This window comes from Thamnophis elegans, chromosome 14, assembly GCF_009769535.1.
Source record: "Thamnophis elegans isolate rThaEle1 chromosome 14, rThaEle1.pri, whole genome shotgun sequence".
Taxonomy (NCBI): domain Eukaryota; kingdom Metazoa; phylum Chordata; class Lepidosauria; order Squamata; family Colubridae; genus Thamnophis; species Thamnophis elegans.
In genome coordinates this window covers 21,274,869-21,297,373 of record NC_045554.1, presented here as the reverse complement: position 1 = coordinate 21,297,373, position 22,505 = coordinate 21,274,869, and the positions used below count along the sequence as shown (strand labels likewise).

Here is a 22,505-nt window from a genome sequence, read left to right as displayed (position 1 = left end):
AGATATTAACTTCTTTAATTTAAGAAAAAATACATTTATGGCTGACTGGAAATTACTTACAGACTTTTTGCAAAAAAAGGCCCTTACGACTTGTGGTATAGGTAAAAAAATTAGAAAAAAGTGACCTTTTTATTGAAATCATAAGAGATAACCAGCCAGACTGGTTTCCTCTATCTTGTGCTGCCTCCAACGTTTCCCTTCTTCATTATATTTGGTAAGAAATTGATCTAATATGGCTATACAAAAAATAAATGAATAAATAAATAAAATAAAACCTGCAAAGTACAGGCCCTGCTTATTCTCATGATTTAATATCCACTTGGGTCCTCTAACCCAGAAGTTCTTGCTTCTGCTTGATGGGCACCTTTTTATTATGCTGGAGACGTTCGTCTTGCCATCTACCTCCAGTCTGGGCCTTTGCTCTTACAGGTGTCCTTAAAGCAGCTCTGCTCCTTCTAGGACACAAAAGAACCAACCTTCCATACTATCCCGAAGCAAGTGGGAGCAACACCCCGGTCAAAGGTGGAGGGAGGCAGATCAGCAAGGAGAAGTACACTTTTGGCACATCATGCAACGGTATCACTAATGCCTTACTGGCAAGTGCCAACTGCTGGCATGTGCCAATCACTCAGCAGAGGCAGTCCCACAGTCCTGACCTTTTGCTCAAGCAAGGAGTCCCTTTGGCTGGAGAGTAGCAGCTCCACAGTGTAATATGTCAATGGAGATTCAATCATCCAGGCCAAAAGATTATTTAAAAGGTTAAATCAGGGCAACTGGTCCAAAGTATATATTTTTGTTCGTTTGCCCTGAGTGAACTTCTTAAACAGCTCCTCCACATCAGATCAGGCTTCAGGGCAGGCTTGCAAAAAAAAAGCAAAGGATGGGCAGGCAGCCCAGGGGCTTGAAAGAAAACAAAACAGATTGAGAATTATGGCCCTGATTTAAGTTGTGAAAAGCATTAAAAAGTGTGAAAAAAGACTTGCTGGAAAGGAAGCTCTGGTGATCATAAACTCAAACCAATGGGGGATGGGGACTTGGAGAACATAGTTAAATGTTTTACATTTCTTTTTTTCTTTGGATAGCAATGTTCATTTACCAGAAGCTTTTCTACAAGATCTTTTGCCTTGGGAAAGAACTTCTCTGGGAATTCATATTCCAGTTTGATTATCTTTTGAAATATGAGATATTCATTTCTGCAAAAAAAAAAATCACATTAATGTAAAATCCCAGATAGCAAAGGAAAAAAAACACATCCTATCACACAAGAAGGCAATTTCTTCATCAGCAAGGAAATACTCTCTGCTGGAAAGTGGGTGGGTGGGAGGTGGGGAGACATTATACTGCAATGATCAGGCCAAGGTTGGTACAAATCTGCATTGAATGCATCTAACTAGACATTGGCTTGAGCCATACATTCTGCTTAAGCCATGGCTGAATTATGTTTGTCTTCAGAAGTTAAACCATATTAAGTTGCCCCTTGTGGCTTAATATATCAAAACCATTGTGGTCCAAACACTATAGTTTGTTTCTTAAAATTGAAGGAAACCAACAACTGTAGCATTCAACAAATCAGTTAGCAGATATCAAGCCTTAAACAATGATTAGTCAAACTCAAACAAATTGGCAGGAAAAAGAGCAATGTAGCTTCAACTGTAACTACAGAGAGTCTGGCTAGAGTGTCTTTAGATGGTCCACGAGAAAGTTCCCTTTTTATTCCCATTCAGTGTCTCTTAAGGGAATCAGAGCAAAGCACAGCAAGGAATCTACCTAGGGAGCATTATTAAGCAAAGATACAGCACTCTTTCCAGAGTCAGAAATTCCAACCCCTCCCTGTTTCTCCTTTGCTTCCTACTGTATGAGGATTCGGGAAATCCTTTCTAAAAACTGGAAACTTGGTACAATTCAGGACATTGCCTTACCCAGCTCGGAAAGGTGGTAACCCTGCTACAAGCTGGTACACGATGCAGCCCAGAGCCCAAAGATCAGAACTTCATCAGCAAGATGGACAAAGGGAAGAAACAAAGCACAGGAATTAATATTACATAAGCCACTTATTGTTGTGTCTGCTTTCAACAGCCGAAACCACCAGGTGTAGGAAACAATTCCGCAGAGCTTCACCTGTTATCCAAGGTGTTCCTGGCAAAGGATCTTTGACAACCCTTAGTCAAAACAAGCCTTCAGGGCCTTGCAAAAGATCGTCAAACTGGAGGCCCATTTTGTCTCTGCGGGATGATGTTCCATAGGGAGGGAGCCACCACAGAGAAGGCTCTTTTTCTTGGTCCACTAGATGAACTTCCTTAGGAGAAGGGACTCACAGCATTCTGCCTCCTCACTCTAGTGGGTCAGGTAGATGTGACCAGGAGAAGATGGTCTTTCAAATAACCTGGTCCCAAGCCACGTGGGGCTTTAAAGGTAACAACCAGCACTTTGAATTGGAGCCAGAAGCAAATCGGCAGCCAATGGAGGAAAGAGGATACATGTGCACATCTAGGCCACCACAAAATCATGTCAGCCACTGCTGTTTTGAACCAACAGAAGCTTCCCCATACTTTTCAAGGGCAGCCCCATATATAGTGCACTGCAAGATGACTAAGATGTGAGTGACTGTGAGCAGAGATTTTTGGTTTGGGAAAGGGCATAACTGATACACCAGCTGCATTGTGCAAAGGCCCTCCTGGCCATGGCTGCCACCTGCTCCTCAAGCAGGAGTCGGGAGACCAGGAGAACCCCTGGATGACGCCTGGGTCTCTCTAGGGCTGTGTCAACCCATCCAAGACCAAAGATGGCAATTCTCCATAGACCAAGAAAACCATGGAAACCAGAGCCATCCTGTCATACCAGGGTTCAGTTTCAGCCCATTGCTCCCCATCCAGCCCTTAACTGCCTCCAAGCACTGTGAGAGGGAAGTCACAGAAATCACTTAGCTCACCATGGACTGAGATAGAGAGCTGGGCATCATCAGCATGTTGATGATAACTCAGCCCATGGTGGCGCATGATCTCACCCAGCAGCTTCACACAGATATTAAACAAAAGGGGAGAAAGTACTATGCCATGGACGGGGGGCAGATCTCTGGCTTCTAAGCAACTCTGACTGAGAGCGGCCACAGAGGAAGTGAAGCCCCATTCCATTCCAGAAGGAGACTGATGGTATAGAAGGCTGCCGAGAGGTCAAGCAGAGCCAGGAGAGATGCAGTGCCCCATCCTGCTCCCGCCTGAGATCATCCAAAAGGACCATTGGACTACCTGAAGGGTCATTTTCAGGGCGCTGTGAAGGAGAGTCCAAGCAAGGGTTAAATATGGCCAAATTGCCCAGAACTGAATTGAAACTTTAAGCCACGCCTCTCATGCTGATTATCTTCAGATTTTTTCAATGAAGACGTGGAACCGTTGTGCGCTGAGAAGTCCAACAATGGAATACAACAATACAACAATAAACAAGTCCAACTGGAACATCCAAACTTATGGAGCTAGACCCCAGGGTGGGGTGGGCTCTCCTTCGCAGCGCCCTGAAAACGACCCTTCAGGTAAGTCAATGGTCCTTTTCCAGGGCGCTGCTCAGGAGAGTCCAAGCAAGGGACATACCCAAGCTAAATGTCACTAGGGCGGGAAGCAGAAGCAGTCAGGGTCTCTCCGCTGGAATGAATGCCCTGCACCACACGCCTCCCAAAGGCCCCTTCTGCTGAAGCATATTTGTCTAGCTTATAATTCCGCACAAACGGAAACAAAGAAATCCGGGTGGCCGCTCTGCAAATTTCCTCAATTGGAACCCGAGTCGCCCAGGCTGCTGTGGTGGCAGCGCTCCTAGTACAATGTGCCGTGATGTGACTGGGCACCAGTTATACTGCAGGATATGAGCGAGGGCGATGCAGGCCCTAAGCCACCCACCAATGGTAGCTGAAGACACCTCCCTGCCTTGAGACGACAGCTGGAAGGAAATGAATAGTGACTCAGAACGCTGGAAAATGGCAGTACGCTTGATGTATCTGCGGTGCGTCCTGCATACATCCAGCTTGTGCCAGTGTTTCTCCCGGGGATGTCTGGAATGCAGACAGAAGTCAGGGAGGATGACCTCCTGAGCTCGGTGGAACCAGGAATTAATCTTAGGAATGAAGGATGGGTCCAGTCTGAGGATCACTCTGTCTTGTTAAATCAGGCACAAGTCCTCACGGACAGACAAGGCAGCCAGCTCAGAAATACGCCTAGCAGAAGTGGCGCCAAACCCTTGTCAAGGCCGTCTTGCAGGAAGTCCAGAACGACAGGAACCGAAGCTGAAGGAGCCAAAACGCCATGAGTAGAACACCAGCTGACGAAAGCCCTCCAGGTAGCGTCGTAGACCCAAATCATGGAAGGGCGGCGTGATGCCTGGATGGTATAGATCACCTTGGTGGAAAGGTTGTCCTTGCTCAGGAGATCCCTCTCAACTGCCAGACGGCTAGTTGTAGCCACTGGGGCTCCGGGTGTTGAAGGGCCCCCTGACTGAGAGAGATCTCTTGCGGTGGAATCCGCCATGGATCTTTGACGGAGAGACTCACCAAGTCAGTGAACCAGGTTCTCCTGGGCCAGAAGGGAGCCACCAGCAGGATCTCCGCTGCCTCTGCCAGGATCTTCCGGATGACTCGGGGAAGAAGAAGTAACGGGGGGAAGGCGTAGAGCAGCTCCCGTTGACCCTTTTGGCCCTTGGGTCGTGAAATCTTGTGAATTGAGCCCAAAGTTTCTATTGCTAAGTGAGACATTTGTTAAGTGAGTTTTGCCCCATTTTACAACCTTTCTTGCTACAGTTAAGTGAATCACTGCGGTTAAATCAGTAACCTGGTTGTTAAGTCAGTCTGACTTTCCTACTCACTTTCCTTGGCAGATGGTTGCAAAAGGTGACCCAGGACACTGCAACCATCATAAATATGAGGCAGTTGCCAAAGATCCAAATTTTGATCATATGACCATGGGGATGCTGCAATGGATCATGTGTGAAGAACAGCTGTCATTCACTTTTTTCAGTGCTGATGTAGCTTTAGTCATTAAGTGAACTGTTGTAAGTTGAGGACTATACTTTCCCCCTTACTATCCAATAGTCTGCAGTGATATTAGCAAGTTATGAATAAATTACCAACTGATATAGATTAGCAATTGGAGCACTTAAAGAAGCAAACAAAGAGGGGAGAGGAAGGAAGGGAGGAAGGAAAGAAGGGAGAGGGAGAGAGAGAGACAGAGACAGAGGGAGAGACAAAAAGGAAAGAGAAAAAGAAAGAGAAAAAGGGAGAGGAGGGTGGGAGGATAAGAAAAAGAGGCAGAAAAAGAGAAAGAGGAAAGAAAGAAAGAAAGAAGGAAGGAAGGAAAGAAAAAAGGAAGAAAGAAAAGAGGAGAGAGAGAAGGAATAGAGGCCAAAAAAGCAAACAAGGAAAAGTAGGGAAAAAACTTTCACTGGAAAACACTATTTTTCCATCAGTGCAAAACTTTCCTAAACAAGGTTAATTTTCTGGATTTTGACTTTCCGGTCCAGGTGGACCAAGAAGCCTTTATTTTCTTTTACTAAAATCAAAATCTGCAGAGCACCAGCTCAACTCCCCCTTCCTGCGGAAAAAAAGTGGCTGTGTCTTGAGGTAGTTTTGAACCAGGTCTCTTAAATCCTAGTCCAGCGCCTTAACTATTAAGCCCCTCAAGGAATGTGTAAAATAGCCCTTCCTAGGGCTTCGTCCTGTTTTTGTCAGAAGTAAACTCTGGTAACAAATGGGGAATTATAATAACCCCAATCAATTTTGCTTTCTGTAAACTGTGTCTCAAATTATTAAAATGTCACTGCCTGTTTTATAATTTCAATAAAATTGTTAGAGACACATGATTCTTTCTAGCATGATTCATACAAAAGCATTTTAAAGGTTTTAATGTGTTATTGAGAATAAATAAAGATTAACATTAGGCATAGAATTATAAAGTGTGAGTGGATTAAAATAGAATTCAACTATTATCACAGTCCCTTCCTATCACTGTATGGCTCCAAGGTGCTAAGGCACCCTCATGTATTGTAGATCCAAAATGAAAGTCTCTAAGAATATGGGTTATTGTGAGGGTATATTTTTCTCTTAAGTTTTTTAAAATTAAAATTTCCTAATTGGTGCGTAAAATATGTTGCAAAGCAAGTCTCCAGCTTCTTTTTTTCTTGCATTTCCCTGAAATATTTTTTCCTGTGTGAAAGCTATTCATAAGGTTGGTTTTATTCCTGAATATCTAATAAATAAGCTTATTTCTCCTATATTCTGAAGTTATACCAATCTTCTTGTGTTTTAATTTCAGACATAACATTTTGTCTCTGATTGCATTGAAAAACAGAAGAAACAGATAATGTTAGAAAACTTGGGAGTCCCTATTCGGGCGGCGGGGGGGGGGGGAACGATGCCGCTGCTCCCGGGACCCCTCCTGTCCCTCGGGCGGCGCTGATGTCTCTCTTGTGGGGCGGGGGGTTGCGGGGAGTTCCTGGAAGCGAGGAGGTGGGGGGGGGAGATAGCCAGGGTCGCGTTTGGCTCTTTCTCCCGGCCTCCAGCTCTTTCCCCAGAAGGAACGCCTTCCTTCCTCCGCGTTACGCTGAGCCTCGTTTAAAGGCTGCGGTTTTGAGCTCAGGCAAGACGGGAACAAAGGGGGGGGGGGTTGCACAGAGCTTCTTCAGCTCTGACAGGATTGTGGGGAATGGGAGGATTTCTATGCCTTGCGGACAGCTGGGCATTTGCATCCCCCCAACTCCTCACTGTTGCAACCATTGCTGGTCCAACACGATTTTCCTCCCTGGGATGGCAGCGGAGCCCCGGGCTGCTTCTTCTGCGTCCGCTGGACTGTGGGGCTGGGAAGGGGGCGGGAAGAGCGGCGGGGCTGGCTGTGGCCAGTGGTGGCAGGCTGGTTCGCCTCCTCCAACAGGCAACAGCACTGCCGGATCCAGTTGCAGCCGCCTGCAAAACGTTTCCTTTACAGAGTTTCTCTGCGCGGCAGATAGAAACTCTGCGTGGGGCTTTCTTGCAAGGTGCGCGGCCGCGCAGCCGCGCACCTTAGAGGGAACAGTGGTAAAACCCTGTCCCCTCCTGTCCTGCCAGGATCGGCTCTATGGACCTGATTTCCCTGAGATGCCTGACCTCCTGTTCCATGAGAGACCTTTTGACCGGACACGAGGGAACAGGGCACCTGATGATGACGGGAGGAAGGGAGGGGAACTCTAAGGTGAGATCCAGTCGGATCGTTTGCAAGACCCACTGGTCTGACGTGATCTGCTCCCACTGGGCGTGGAACAACTGGAGCCGCCCTCCTATGGGAGCCGCCCTCCGACAGTCATTTATACCTTCTGAAGGGATGGGAACCAGATCCCCCCCCGAAAGGAGCGTCTGGAGTAGTGCTGTTGGCGACCCCTGTCCTGGAATGACTGACGGTCCTGGGACCTGTCTGCCTGCTGGTGGAATGATCAATGCGACAGAGCGGAGCTGGAGGAGAGCTCTGTGTTCTGAAAGGGCTGCCTCCTGTAGGAGTAGAAACCTTTCTTGTCGGATTTCTTAGCAACCAACAGCATCACTTTCTTCTTGTCCTTGTTTTCCACTAGGACCGGGTCTAGGACCTCCCCGAAAAGCTTGTCCCTTTTGAAGGGAGCAGAAACCAACTTCCACTTGAAACGCATGTCCACGTTCCAGTGCCTCAGCCACAAGAGACGTCTGGTGGTAACATTAGATGCTAGGGCCCAAGAAGTGAACTTGGCCGCACTCAGGGTGGCATCGGCGGTATATTCCGTGGTCACCATGATCTTATTTATATCCTGTCTTAACTTGGTATACCTAACCGGAATTCTTGCCAATAATTGCCTCAACCAGAGAAGGGCGGCCATGGAAAGGAAAGAAGCTGAGGCGGACGTTTTAATCGCCCATTCAGCTGCCTGATGTGTTTTATGACAGGCATTTTCAGATTTCTTATCCTCAGCCTTGAGGCCCTCCAAGAGATCAGGTGGAAGCACAGAGGTTGAGGTCAGAGCTGCCACAGAAGGATCGATAGGGGCAGCTTAAACAAATCCCCCAGGCTGGCATCCACTGTGTACAGCCTCTTATCATTGCTGCTAGGGGTAGCCATGGTAGCTGGTTGAGCCCACTGCTTCTGAACCAAATTAAGAAAGAGTTTGGGGATAGGTACGATATCCTGGGCCGTTACAGGCTCCTCAAACAGGTCCCCAGATAAATCATCTGGGTCAGCAGATGCCTGAGCTGGTGGTGTAGATCCCATACGGATGGCTAACTTAGCCTTTGCAAATGGTTTGAAATTGGCAATTTTAAATAGGCCCGAAAAGTAGGTTTTTCGGTGGCCCCACCTTCCTCCCCAGAAAACTCAGCCTCCTGTCTAGGAAGAATGTCCTCCCCCTCCCCCAGTCCAAATCCTCAGAACCCAAAGAGGAATTGGGGGAATGCAATATACGTGGGGGAGACTTGGCCCTGGGAACAGCCTGGGGCTGGAGGTGCTTAGTCTTGCAGGTCCGTTTGCCCTTTTGTAACATGCCCGCTTCAATGTCCTGGGAGATGGCCCTATTAATATTTCCTGCATCTCAAACGAAAGGTTGGGCCCTAGATCTTCCATGGGACGAACCCTGGGGTCGGGCCTAGGAGGTGGGTGTTGTGGGGCCAAGAGGCCTGGAGCAGGGCCTTCCTCCAGATCCGAAGGACAAGTGAAAAGGTCAGCCTGATCCACCATTGAAGGCCCAGGGAGACTGCCATGGCCATAGAGGCCATGGGTGAAAACTCCTGGCCCTCCTCCTCACTGGATAGTGGATGAAATAGGATGTGCTTGAGCTGGTGGAACCTCCATGGAGGGCTCCTCACGAGTCACTGAATGAGAGGTTTGTGCCTAGTGCTGGGCCTTGGAGAACTGCTTTTCAAGGGCCTTCTGGCGACGCAATGCATCCTTGTCTGGGCCCGATCCCTGCTTAGGTCCGGGCCTGGAATACGGTTTAGAGCCCCTGATGGCCTCTCTGGCAGCCATGCCGGCCTGCCTGGAGAAAGTCTTGGATGAGCCCCTTATTGGTTGGGGTCTTCTGGTACCTGATCAGCCATGTGATAACGTTGGATCTAGCTGATGAATAGGGACTACCTCCACTCACCACCTTGCAAAGCCCTTCGCAGACCAAAAAACGCTTGAAGAGAGACGTGGACAGTCACAGCACCAAATTCCAGCTACCTGGTACTATGCACGAGCGTTGACAGCTCCCAGCGCTTGCAAGATCAGTAGGTCTGTGACCGGTAGGCCCCAAATCCTTGCCACTCTAGTAAGATAGAAACAGGCTAAATTGCCAGCCAGGCTGGACAAAGAAGGCACCGCGCGGTTTCTGCCATGAGTCAGGCTGCAGGCAGCTGCAGCACGCGGTTTAAAGTGAAATCGAAACCGCAAGTGGCTCCAAAATAGCAGCCGGAACTTTCTGACACTATTTAAAGCTTGCCGCCAAGTCTATGAAGATCCCTGAGGGGCCGCACCGCACGCCAGCCCCCAGGAGGCACGGACGGCGGCAACAGTAGCCTCAGCGGGGAAATTCCCCCCCACAGCGGGGTCGCGGCAGCGCTGGCATCGGAACTCCGACCCACGCGCTTCCCCAACAGCTGCCTGTGTCCCTAGCAGCGCCTGGGTAGCAAGCAGGACGCCGGGGGGGACAAGGAGTGAGAATCAGATGGTAAATCACTGGGAGAAGTAAATAATCTCACTAAGCCTGCTCACTCCTCAAATCCAATCTACTTACAATTCAAGCTGAAAGAGAGTCCAAGCAATACTATTAGAATGAAGAGAAACTCTAAGAGCGTCAACTGGGCTAGCTGAATTGAAAAAAAACTGAAGATAATCAGCACCAGAGACGTGGCTTAAAGTTTCAATTCAGTTCTGGGCAGTTTGGCTGTACTTAACCCTTGCTTGGACTCTCCTGAGCAGCGCCCTGGCACAAGCGATGTGGTTTCCATCCTATAAAGGCCTGAACCCTGACTGCTCTTTGGAGGTGTATAGGAGTTCTTTCGAAGCACAACTTTCTCAAAGTAGTTTACAACATCCAAAGATTATTGTTTAAATTTTAAACTATAAACAACAGCTAATACACTATATGTATATGTGTGTGTGTGTATGTACAAAACACATTGAAAAAAGCTTTTGTTTTTTTTAAATGTTCTGTTTCGAACAGATTAGTAAGAAGAAGAGCATTTTAGCTGTAAATGTTAAGAAACTTAGTTTCTTATCTGGGCAGAGCAAATGTTGTTTTGGAATGTTCTATTGAACAAAGGTTTAATGAGTTTAAAAACTCTCAATAAATTTGAGAGTTTTTAGGATCCCTTTTCACCTGCTGGACACCCACCCACCCCAAAATCTAACTGTCAACAAAACAATGCAAAAAGCTTGGAGAATAAGGTAAGAGGTCAAAGTCATCTCCTAATGCAGTTCATGAGAAAGCATGAAAGCATTTAAACCCATATGCAGAGCTCACCTTTTGCAGGCAGACTTTTCTGTTAATAACTCTGGAGACACATACTGGGCTGTCCCTACAAAGGAGTTTGCCCGTGCTGAAAAAAAAATAAGAAGTCAGGGAGGGGACTTTTCAAGGCAATGTGACTGTTTCATGGAATGAAGATACAGGACACAGACCTTGTTTACTATCTGCAGACAATATTTTGCTGTCCCAAAGTCCGTAATCTGAATATGCATCTCTCCATTTAACAAGATGTTTCTGGCTTCAGATCCCTAAAAAAACCAAAATGGTAATATGAACTGAGCATCTCTTCCTCCTCAGGGAAATGCTTAGCTCCACACACAATGTCCAGCGTTGAAAGTGCTATTTTTTTTTAAAGTGCTCTATACTGTTGCAGAAGCAGATCACATTAGTAAGACGCTTTAGTAAGATTTAGTAAGCACTGAGGCATTGAGTTAGAGCTCAAATGCTTCTAACTGTAATTTCCATTTTCAAAACTCTTACTGCAGGATAAAAAACTAAACACTGGAAAAAGGTACAGCCGTACATGTTTTGAAAATGACTTGAAGTATTATTTATTTGATATGGAAAAGCTTTAAAGAATCCTCTCATTAAACATAATGCAACCTTTTTTCTTGTTTTGTTTGTCCCTTCTAGGCAGTGTTGCCTCCTGGTGGCTGCCTGGACTCCCAAATCCCCACAATTTTCCTAGCAAAGGGTTTCAGACATGGCTTGCCATTGCCTCCTTCCTAGGGCTGAGGAGGAGTGATTGGCCTGAGGTCACCCAGCTAGCTTTTGTGTCTAAAGCAGGATTAGAACTCATGGTCTAGTCTGATGGCTAAACCATACTGCTAAACTGGCTTTTTAATGCAATTTTAGCCGCTTCAAATTGGTGAGACCCCAATCTCAAATTAGTAAGATAAAGGATGCCAATGGATACCTATGATTCAACTAACTCAAAGAGCAATAAAGTTGGAAGGAGATACTGAAATTCGATACACTCAACCGATACAAAATATTCTTGTAAGGTTCTACTTACAAGAACCTTGATTACAAGATAAAGTTATGACTGACATGGTATTCAAACTATATAACATGAAGACCTTAATGAAAGATTTCTGAGACTTTAACAGTTTTAAAATATTGCAAGTTCTCTCAGCTGAAGACAAGCAAATCCTGGAATACATTTCAAGTACTTCTCAATGCAGTTTTCAAACAAGAGAAATATCCATTTGTGCCACTGGGGGGCACTGCAGGGAAAAGGCTCCAGTTAAGTTTGCTTGTGTATCTCTGGGCAATTGAGTAATGGTTGGTAGTTTCTCTCCTTGGGCCTTAACTGACAGATAAGGGGGTAAATCTGCCTCACAAATTAGTTTCTCCTTTGTAACCCTTAAATGGTTCCTATTAATGTTCTCTATGATCACAGCATAATGTTCACCTGCAGTTTGGTCAGTTATTTGGTTTTTCTTTTCCTCCCTTCAGTAAAATGGTGAGACCAACTTCTAGAGTTTGGAAACATTTCCACAGTGCAATTTTTGCTGAGAGCAAAGCTGCGATTTGCAAATATTGTGAAGAAACATTCTTTTCAAATGCTACAAGGACGACAAAACATGTCCTTGCATTCCAGAGGCGCCCTAAAGACATTAAAAAAATACTTTATGCAATTAAATGATGAGAACCAGAAAGAAAGTGCAAGTAGCTTTTCCTTCCAGAATTCTAATTCCAGAAACACTTTTTCTGATGCTTCTGGATGATCACGAAGCGTTTTTTTTCACCAGCAGCATCTTCAAGTAAGGAAGTGTTGCAAACCACTGCATCACAAAAATACAACTAGAAGAAAAATGCACATAATAAAAGTGACAGTGAAACTCCGTTGGGATGGATGATCTCCTTTGAAAGTTTACTAAAAAAACAAAGAAGCTCTTCAAGCATAGTAATAATTGAGGATCTTAAAAATTCCCCAAAATATAAGGAACACTGTGCTTGATGAGGATGTGTTTTGGGTTCGGCTGCAGAACTCCCTACAGATTTTAACACCCATTTTTTCAGCAATCTGTGCATCTGAATCAGACACGGCACTTTTGTCAGAAATTCCTAACCATGTGGCTATGATAAAAACATCTATTTTTGAAATTCTAAGTGCATCTCCACTTACAACTGGTGAAAAAAGTAAAGTGAAAGATTTTATTAAGAAACAGGAAGAATTGGCTTCCCATCCAATACATGCTGCTGCAAATCTACTGGATTCAAGATTCAAAGACAGCGGTGTGAGTGATGGGAATACAGCTGCTGCATAGGACTGGATTACAAGACAAGCTGTGCCCTTAGGACTTGATGTTGGAAAAGTACTTTCAAACGTTGCAGAACATAGAACATCTTCAGGGATTTGGGACAGGAATGAATTCTGGGATTCTGCAAAACATCTGAAGTAGGATCAGATTTCCTACCTAAGCAGGGGATGGACTAGAAGACCTCCAAGGTCCCTTCCAACTCTCTTATTCAATTCTATATCCCTCCTGCAACATGGTGGCAAGGTCTCTGCACCACACAATCTCCAACACCTCCCACTGCAGATTCCTGCATCTTCTGCTACATGTGAAAGAATCTGGCCTATGTTTGATATTATTTATACCAAATCAAGAAACAAACTGATCTGTGAAAGTGTAGAAAAGTTTCAATCTGTGCACTGCAAAACTAAAGTTTTTAGAAGTCCATGAGAAAAAATGACAAAAAGGAAGAAAAGAAGAAACGGAAAATGATAGCAGATCAGAAAATGAGATAGAATAAACTGCATGTATATGTTATGCCTTCTTCTATTGAGCTTAAATATTGAGGTGAACCACAACTTTATCTGCTATTGGTGCTAAGGGCCAAATCTGATTATTTTTATGTTGATGGTTTCTTGATTTTTTCGTTGTTGTTGTTGCCTTTGAGGGAAAGGGAGGGTGCTTACTTGTTTTAGTGCAAGCATAATCCTTTTATGCTTTTACATTTCACACAATTTGTAAAACTACTTCCACACTAATCTTTTTCTTCCAATTTTTCCAAGAGTTCTATTTTTACCAGGAAAAAAGCAGGGGGGAGGGAAAACTTTTTTTCATGGCTTCAACATTTTCGGAAATTTTACATCTTTACTCTGGAGTCCTTGGTGCTGTCTGAGCTTGGTTGTTTTCTTGCAGACATTTCATTACTCAAACTAGGATCATCAGTGTTAGTGCTAATTTTTGGATGATTTTCAAGAAACTTGCAGTGATCCATCTAGGAGTGCCACTGAATCATAGCTTCATGAAGTTGATGTGTCTTACAGAAATACATGAAATTTGAATTAACCTCAGCTTTTTTTATTGTTTCATTTATTTCACAAAGTCATCCATCAGAGAATTTGGGGAATGGGAAGAATTATGAGGAGATGGCAGAAAAAGAACGAAGGAAGGAAGGAAGGAAGGGATTCGCAAGAACAAGTTAAGACAAAAAACCTGAACTGTGAAGGTGGCCAATGAGCTGTGTGTCCTTGACTACTGTATCATTTGCAATGTTTGAACAAGCTCTGTAATTCAGGACAGAGCCAGCTCCCCAGAGGACTAAGGGTGCAGGGATAAACCCAGCATCCTGCAAGCTCCATACTGACTGCAGCCACACAAGCACTCTGGGCATGGGGCGAGTGAAAGTGAGACAAAACCCTTAAGTATGCGTTTCCATTCTTGCAGTGGGAAAGAAAAGGCCAAAGAGATCAGTCTTCAAGAAAGCGAAGGCAGTGCAGAGACCCTTCCAATATTTTTGCCCCACTCAGCTTCAAAAGCATGGATGTTCCTGTTGGCAAAGATGATGCTGAACCAGAAGAGAAAGTTCAAAGTCTCAACCAGCAGCGGCTGGGAAGGTGGCTCCCAAAGCCTTTCGCTTATACAGTCACACGATAGAGAAATAACCCACAGCAGACGTATGAATCAGGAGGTGCACCAATTTTTAAATTTTGAATACATTACCTATGGATAATTCCCTTTCCGTGCAAGTACTCTAATGCAGCCACAATTTCAGCAGTATAAAACCTTGTACATGTCTCATCAAATGAACCAATCTTTCGGATGTATTTTAGAAGCTCTCCATTTTTAGCGTAACTGAGACCAAAATCTGAACGCCAAGTTAAGAATTATTTCTATTGGGTGATCTAGACAATACAAGCATACATTTGGAAACAAAGCCAAAGAGAAAGCTGTGAGATTGGAAAGAGGACCGTCTAACTGGTAGAGAGGAGGGATTTTTACTGGTCTTTAAGGCTCTTTCCTTGAGTTTCTAAACTAGCTATTAATTAGAGCTACTCCTTGATTTAGGACCATAACTGGGCCAGAATTTGCATTGTAAGCCATAAGTCAAGTCAGATCTAAATTTTAGGACAATTTTTACAGTGGTTGTTAAGCAATTATATAATCGTTAAGAAAATCATGTGATCACTAACCAAACCCAGCTTCCCCAATGGGCATTTTTTCATGGAAATCAGCAAAAAAGAAATCACAAATACCACAGAACCAGTTGTAAATAGGAGCTGCTTGTTTAGCGGTTGAATTGCAATCCCATGACTGTGGGTTGATTTGACAGTTTGTAAGTCACTATTTCCAAGGCCTCTGTAACTTTGACCCATTCATATACTGAAGTACCTGTGAAGCAGATACTTTAGTTTTTAATATTCCCCATGACAAAACTGATGCCCTCCGTTTTCTCCAACTCAGCCAGAGGTGGCTCCAAAATCTTAGGATGCCCATTCTGCCCTTAAAACCATCCAGAGGTTTAGGAGGTTCAGCATTCAGCACGCACACGTGGAATTCCAGTTCAGTTTCCACCACAGACCCCGTCCAATTTTGCCCATAATTTTTACTGCCAAGTGAATCACAGGAAAGGATACAAAGCTTTTCTTCATCTTGAAATGTGAAGTAGAGCTTCACAAAGAAAGGGTGATCCAGGCGGGACATCACATCTCTCTCCCTGGTCACGTAGGGGACCTTATTCTCTTTGATGATATGCCGCTTCTCTAGAATTTTAACTTTTAAACAACAGGCAAATTACTAGACATTTGGACCTCGATCGATGAGTCCCACTTTCTGTCTCTCTGCTTTGACCAAATAAAATAGCCACACCACACCTTAGCAGTATTGGCAAACCTTTTCCGCACCGAGTGCCAAAAAAGGAGCACTTCGTGCACATGCGCTTGTATAGGCCATGACAAGGAAGAGGAGCTGCCAGAAAATGAACTTCCGGTTTCCGGCGCACACACGTGTGCCGGCCGGCAAGTCTTCTGGTTACTGCTGTGCATGTGCCAATCAGCTGGCACACACTGGAAAATGGAAGACCAGCTCTTCTGGTTTCCAGCATTGCCCCCTGCACAAAGGCCAGCTGATCACCACATGTGCATGCATGCCAGAAATCCGGAAGAGGAATGGGCAATGCAACGTGTGCCAGGCAACATGGCTCCGTGTATCACTTCGGGCACACATGTCATAGGTTCACCATCCGGCCTTATAGCAATAGCAGATGTGACTTAGGGGGTCATCAACAAACTACAACCCAAGAATCAAGTGATACTCACTGGCATATTCTCGGGAAGTGGTTAATTCTCTGGCCAGGACAACCTGTTTTGAAGAGAAAGAGAAACCTGGTTACATTCGGAGCATGTGAGAAGCCCCTGGAGGCAAGACAGGCATATACATTCATGTAGAGCCAGCCATTCTCTATCTGGAGGCTGTCACAATCGGGGCCAGCAAAGGGGTGAAGCGCACAAAGGACTTGCTGAAGTTTAGCATCTAAAGGGCATCAATCGTGCAAGCCTGACATGCCATGCTTACAAAATGAGTATAGAAAAGTATTAGGTAAATTCAGCCAGTTGCTCCCCATGGTGAGTCCTACCCGGACTGCTCAGCCAGTCTTACCAGGTGCTTCTCAAGAGGGTTTTGCATGCTCAGAGAGCCAAGATCCACAATCTTATAGGGATTCATAGCAATCAGGTGTCTGAAGAAAATGCAAGGCTTTGGGGTGGAAAAATAGGAATGGGAAGCAAAGTCTGTCTAATGTGGTGAAGATCAGGCACTCAATGACCTAAGCAGACTTGTTACCAAGCGCAAAGGCCAGGAGAAAAGCAGAGCACACCTGATCTGGCTTCTGCTTTAGCACTGAGGAGCAGCTGCCCCAGATACTCACTGTGGAAAAAGATCCTTCCCCGAGAATCTTCCCAAACTTAAAGTCCTCTGGGCGTTTCTTTCGAGGCTGTGGAGGCTGTTGCAAGGTGCTCTCCATATTCAGTTCCTGTCTGCTGCCACAGGCAGGTTGAAGGCTGGAATCCACCTGGTTCCTCACCATTGATGGAGATGAGCAGGAACATAAAACCACACTGGACTGGATAGGAACAGCATCATACTGTAAAGTAGAAAGCGCACTCAATGTTGTGGCCCTTAATCGATCAACTGTCGCAAGACAAAAACGGTCAGATCACGAAGCACGGCCTGAAAGAAACCTTGCAGGCACTGGCTGTCATTTTGCACAAGCTCCCATGGCCTAAATGGCAACAGCTCACGTCAGAGGCAATCTCATAGCCTCCTGCCTAGCTTTGACCAATGCAGCACTTTGCTTATTAGCAGTCTCAACTCTGTCTATAATAAGCATCTAAATTTCCTGCTAAAAGGAGGGATCAGCTAAAAGATTCTGCCACACCAACAGCTGAGGGTGCTGGGCAGTTTGGCTGACCACGAGAGGCTTCCAAGACATGGAATTGCAAACTCAAGAAGCAGCAGCAGCAGCAGCGCAGCAGCAGGAAAGGGCCAAAGACTCTACAGTCATGACGGGCAGGACTAACTATGGAAGCCAGAGTTTAGCAAGAGAACATGGGAATCATTTGTGCTATTTTACATCCAGCAGCCAGGTGTGGCCTTGAACACTTCATTTTTAACAACGGGTGGCATTCCAAAATGGTAAGAGTGTCACAGGGATGCAAGGAAGTTCTCTAAAGGAGGCTGCCTAGCCTAAACCATATGACCAGTTATGCCAGTGGCAATTAATGCTTCAAACAATTGGACAGGCATTGACAAATTGCTTAAAAACCACAGAAGTATCATCAACAGGAAATGCATGACACAGGGACATAGGGAGGGAAGGAAGGGTAAAGTAAGTTATAAAGGGCAAAGTTCTCTTTTGGAAACAATAGAACCTTGCACACATGAGAAAAGAAATACACACCCCTCCCAGAAACACAAGATTAAACCAAACCAAACCAAGATACTCAGCCAGCTTCCCTCCTCCAGGGGAATGATGGGAAAGTAGAACTGCCAAGCAGAAGAGCCCACTTGGGTTGCCCCACACCTTTTGGACCAAATTTCCTTCTGCCCCAAGAAGGCAGCCAGTGACCACAGGGAGCTTGTATGTCTGCCCAAGGAGAGGATCCTTCACACATAGTCAGGGCCCTAACCAGGCCTTATCTCAGCTGCCTTGACTTCCACTCTTCCAATGGCTATTATCTTCATCTCCACTCTGTGGGTTATTTTCTTAATATCCAGGAATTCAACTTTACTTACTTGGTTTATATAGCCACCCATCTCACTTTCACATCACTCCAGGCAAGTTATAATAAAAGAAAAACACAATGAACACCATCAAGCAGTCAGGCATAATCTAACCAATAATGTAGTATTTGCTACTTCAATGGCATCAGCAGGCTCCCAGGAAGGAAGGATTTCTTCCTGAATATTAAAGCAGCTTCTTTCAATTTATCTAATTAAAGAAATGAGGGAGGAATAAACTGAGAAAAGAAGTGAGTAAGAGCAGGGCTTCTGGGCTGGGAGGGTAGCCAAACCAATAGAGAAAATCACATTTTTCAGTCAGGCTGGGAAGAGCACCCCAAAGAGGGGGAATCAAAGCAAGAAATCAGAGCCCCCAAAAGCCAGTGGAAAACAATGTCAGGCGCAGAGGAGCTCCTAAATTCACAAAGAAATGGATTGGACCTTCTTCTAATACCCCATTTACCACTGAGAAAGTTTTGTTTTTAGAAATATATTTTGTCATATAATTAATAGAATGTATAGAATTGGGTTCTTTGAATGGAATCAACATCCACTATTTAAAGATGCAAATCATGTAGACAAGGAGTGAGTGAGTGAGTGAGTGAGTGAGTGAGTGAGAGAGAGAGAGAGAGAGAGAGAGAGAGAGAGAGAGAGAAGAGAGAAAGTAAATCTGAGATGAGCTACAGATCGGGACATTTACTAGCTCCTCTCATGACTCACAAATCTTGGAGATAAAAGCTCTAAAAACACTATTAAGTGCAGTTTAACTTTAAATCATTTTAAGCAGCAGAGTACTTTTAACAGTTCTAGAATTTACTTCATTCTAAACCCTTTCATATTTCCATTGCGTAAGAATGTCAAGATTTTGCATAATGAATTATTTCTAGCCTGACTTTCCTCTCAATCCTCTGAGATCTTTAAGACTTGTTATTTTTAATACACGACTTACTGATCTGTACTACTTTACTACTTTAGCACCTGGCTTATCTCAGCTTGGGCAGGCCATCCCGTTTTCCCAGCACAGAAACTGTACAGGCAGCCTTCGAGTTTTTGGACCAACATTTCTGTCTTTAAGTGATGTGGTCATAAAATACAACATCACGAAGCAATTCTGGCATTCCTTATTGCCATCATTGAACCTACCCAATCCAAGCTGTTCTGCACTTGGTATCTCCTGGGCCCGAGTCTTGGTTCTTCCATGGTGAGAGACGGCCCTCCCTTCATAACTATTCCCCCCCCCCAATCTCTGTACTTTTGCCCACCCCACACCCTGCCTTGAGGGCAGCAAGCAGCCTCAGAACAACGTGGCTCAGGGGCCTCTTGACTGCAAGTAGCCTTTGAGCTCCAGTGGTACCACAGCCACCCCGAGAAGCCACAGCCTGGCCCAGCAGCCCAGGGAACAGCTGCCAATGCCCCCCACCCCCCATGCCAGTCACCCTCGCCACCTGCTACCCTGTCCGACCTTCACCACCAGTCACTTGCCAGCCACAGGAGCCCTTCTCTGCCAAGCCTCGCCATGTGCAGCCAGAGCTGCCTTGTAAAGGGCCAGATCGGGAATGCTGGGGCAGCAGCAGCAACAGGGGTCCTGGAGGGGGGGGAGAGCACAAGGCAGACACAGGTAGGGAGGGGAAACTGAAGTAACCCAGGGAGACTCCCAAACCCTCAAATCTTGGTCATGTTGGGCAGGGCACAACAACAGCCATAGGTTCAAGGACCTTTGTTGAATGTTGCTATAACTTTGAATGGTCATTAAGCAAGGTCTACTTAGATAATTCACCTCCTTCATTTCCTTCTGCCACAAAACTGACTGCAAAATTTGAAGGGGACACTAGAACAGTAGGACCCAGCTTTAGATTGCAATTAATTTAAAAAAAGAGGGAGGGGGGTTTCCAGAGACTCAGCATTTTACTAGGAGACCATCAAAATCAAAGAATCTTTCCATGTCATCATCGGGAATCAAAGAGATTAATTAAACTGGTCTTTTTTATTTTATCTCCCTCAAAAAGGCATAACATGATAAGTGAAACCTGCTCTCACTTCAGTGCCCTAAGATTTCACAGAGCTCCACTGGAAAAGCTGCTGAACAAGAAGCCCCCCAAGATTCCCCTCAAGAAACAACCCCCCCTCAGGAATTCTCTCCAAACACCCCCAGCGCACTTGGCTAAAAATGGCTGCTCCTCCCTTCCCAAAGGCCAGTCAGAAACCCTCCCAGCTTGGTAGCCCAGAAAAAGCCCAACTTGCTTCCTGTCCACATGAAAGTTTTGAGGAGGAGGAGGAGCTGCAGGGTGTGGCACCAACTTTCAGCTGCCCATGAGCAGCATTCCCTCTTCCTTCCCTCCTGGGTTTGGTTCTGATTTGAATCCTGGCAGAGTTACTTATCGGGCTTAGTACAATTAATACTTGACTAGTACTAAGTACCCAACTAGTACCATACTAAGTGTTGTATTAAGCCTGACAGATATTACTCTACTTAATACTGTATATACATATAGACATACATAGACATAAAGAAGAGAGGGTCCACCCATTCTCCAAAGCCCCCGAAGGCAGGACAAGAAGCAAAGGATGGAAACTAACCAAGGAGAGAAGCAACAAGGAACTAAGGAGAAATTTCCTGACAGAATAATTAACCAGTGGAACTGCTTCCCTCCAGAAGTTGGGGATGCTCCATCACTGGAAGTTTTAAGAAGCTTAAGAAGCTTTAAGACAAACATTTGCCTGAAATGGTTTTCTGCCTGAGCAGGGGGTTGGACTAGAAAACCTCCAAGGTCCCTTCCAACTCTGTTATTGTGTCCGTACATACACGCGTGCACACACAAACACATGATAGTAACTTGGTACTCATTGTTAATTGGTTCCTGGAGTTGTGATGAGCACTAAACATTTTTTCCCATAAAAACTAATGTAGAGAATCAGAAGGCAGCCGACAACGACAAGTTTTAGCTTGTGCGTTGAGTACCAAACAATGAATATTGGGGCAAAATTTTTATATCGAAATTTTTGTTACCAAATTCGATGAGTTTCAAAGCAGTTGAGTACCAATCTACCATTGTACATACGTACATATGCAATAATTGCTTTATTTTTAAAATACTTTCCCTTAATTCTACTGTGGAATTGGCATATCTTTTTCTGATCACCTTCGTTTCTCGGCTTTACGTAAGCACTCAGAATTATTTACTACATTTCAGCAAACGGCTGTCCTTTCCTGCCAAGACAAATCCAGAGAGTCTGGAAACTATAAAAACAGCCCACAACCCTTGTTATCCTGCAGAATCTGCAGCACTTCATGCAGACAAGCAGAAAGCCACAGCTAAAAGACAACATTGACCTCAGCCCACAGGAAAGGCTTCAGGATTTGACAGGTCTTAGATTTCCAGGAGGGCAATTCAGCAAGTCTAACCGCCTCTGTGCGTAGCTGCTTTCTTCCCTGTCCCTACTGCTGTGGGATCACACTTGAAATAGAGTTTGGGTTCAGCCTGCAGTGTAGGCCAGCTCATTCAACCTCCTAAAGGAATTGCCTGACCATGGGGTGGTGCGTCAAACTCTGGTTTCTGCCACACATGAGAACTGATGAGATGGCTGAAACCTGTCTCCTAATTGTGTTAGGAGTTAACCCTCTATCCAGGCCCGCCTGGAGGAAGTCCAGAACCTGTGGCACCATAGCCTGGATGGGGTTGTACCCCCGGGTTGCACCAAGAGTCAAAGGCCCGCCACATGGAGCCGTAGATGCGCTCCGTGGAGGGTCTGCGGGCGGCCTGGATAGTCCTTATCACCCTGGGGGAGGTCTTTCCTCAGGATGCTCCGCTCAATCGCCAAGCGGTCAACTGGAGCCATTGAGGATCCGGGTGCTCCAGAGACCCTGGCTGAGGGATATCCTCTCCTGGGGGATTCTCCAGGGCCTCTCCACCAACAGAGACTGGAGATCTGCAAACCAAGGCCTCCAGGGCCAATGAGGAGCCAACAGAACCACTTCCACTCCCTCCTGAAGGATCTTCCATATGACCCTGGGAATCAGGGGCAAGGGAGGAAAGGCATTCAAAAGACCCCTGGGCCATGAGCTCCACAGAGCGTCCGTCCCTTCCGCCCCCCATGTCCGGTACCTGGAGAAGAACCTCGGGAGCTGAGTGTTGAGGGGAGTGGCGAACAGATCGACCTCCGGGTGCCCGAAGAGCTCGGCCACCTCCTCGAATATCGCAGGCTGCAGCCTCCAGTTGTCCACCTCGGCCCGGCTGATCCAGTCAGCCCTGGTGTTGTCCCACTGACCCAGACATTTGGTCTCCTTCATGAGGGCCCTTGATCTGGTCCCCCCCTGCCTGTTTATATGGGCCTTGGTGGTGATATTGTCTGTGAGGACTAATATGTGCTGGCCCCTGACCGAGTTCTGGAACCGTAACAGGGCCAGGCGGACCACCCTGAGCTCCAACCAGTTTATGTAGTGAGTCCCTTCCCTGAGTCCACTGTCCTTGTGCCATCTGAGCCAGCAGATGGGCACCCCACCCGCTCAGACTGGCG

At 45.7% G+C, this 22,505-nt stretch overlaps 1 protein-coding gene across 1 annotated transcript in view; it reads right to left on the bottom strand.

Annotated features, from left to right (window-relative positions):
• Positions 1-22,278, bottom strand: part of PDPK1 (3-phosphoinositide dependent protein kinase 1) — a 38,147-nt gene extending 15,869 nt beyond the window's left edge. The window contains 11 exon segments of the mRNA XM_032231057.1: positions 1,097-1,193; positions 1,920-1,988; positions 10,471-10,546; positions 10,629-10,652; positions 10,655-10,714; positions 12,925-12,935; positions 14,436-14,580; positions 15,350-15,487; positions 16,031-16,073; positions 16,639-16,906; positions 22,094-22,278. Coding sequence (XP_032086948.1) covers positions 1,097-1,193; positions 1,920-1,988; positions 10,471-10,546; positions 10,629-10,652; positions 10,655-10,714; positions 12,925-12,935; positions 14,436-14,580; positions 15,350-15,487; positions 16,031-16,073; positions 16,639-16,906; positions 22,094-22,278 — 1,116 coding nt within the window.
• Positions 22,279-22,505: the final 227 nt, after the last annotated feature.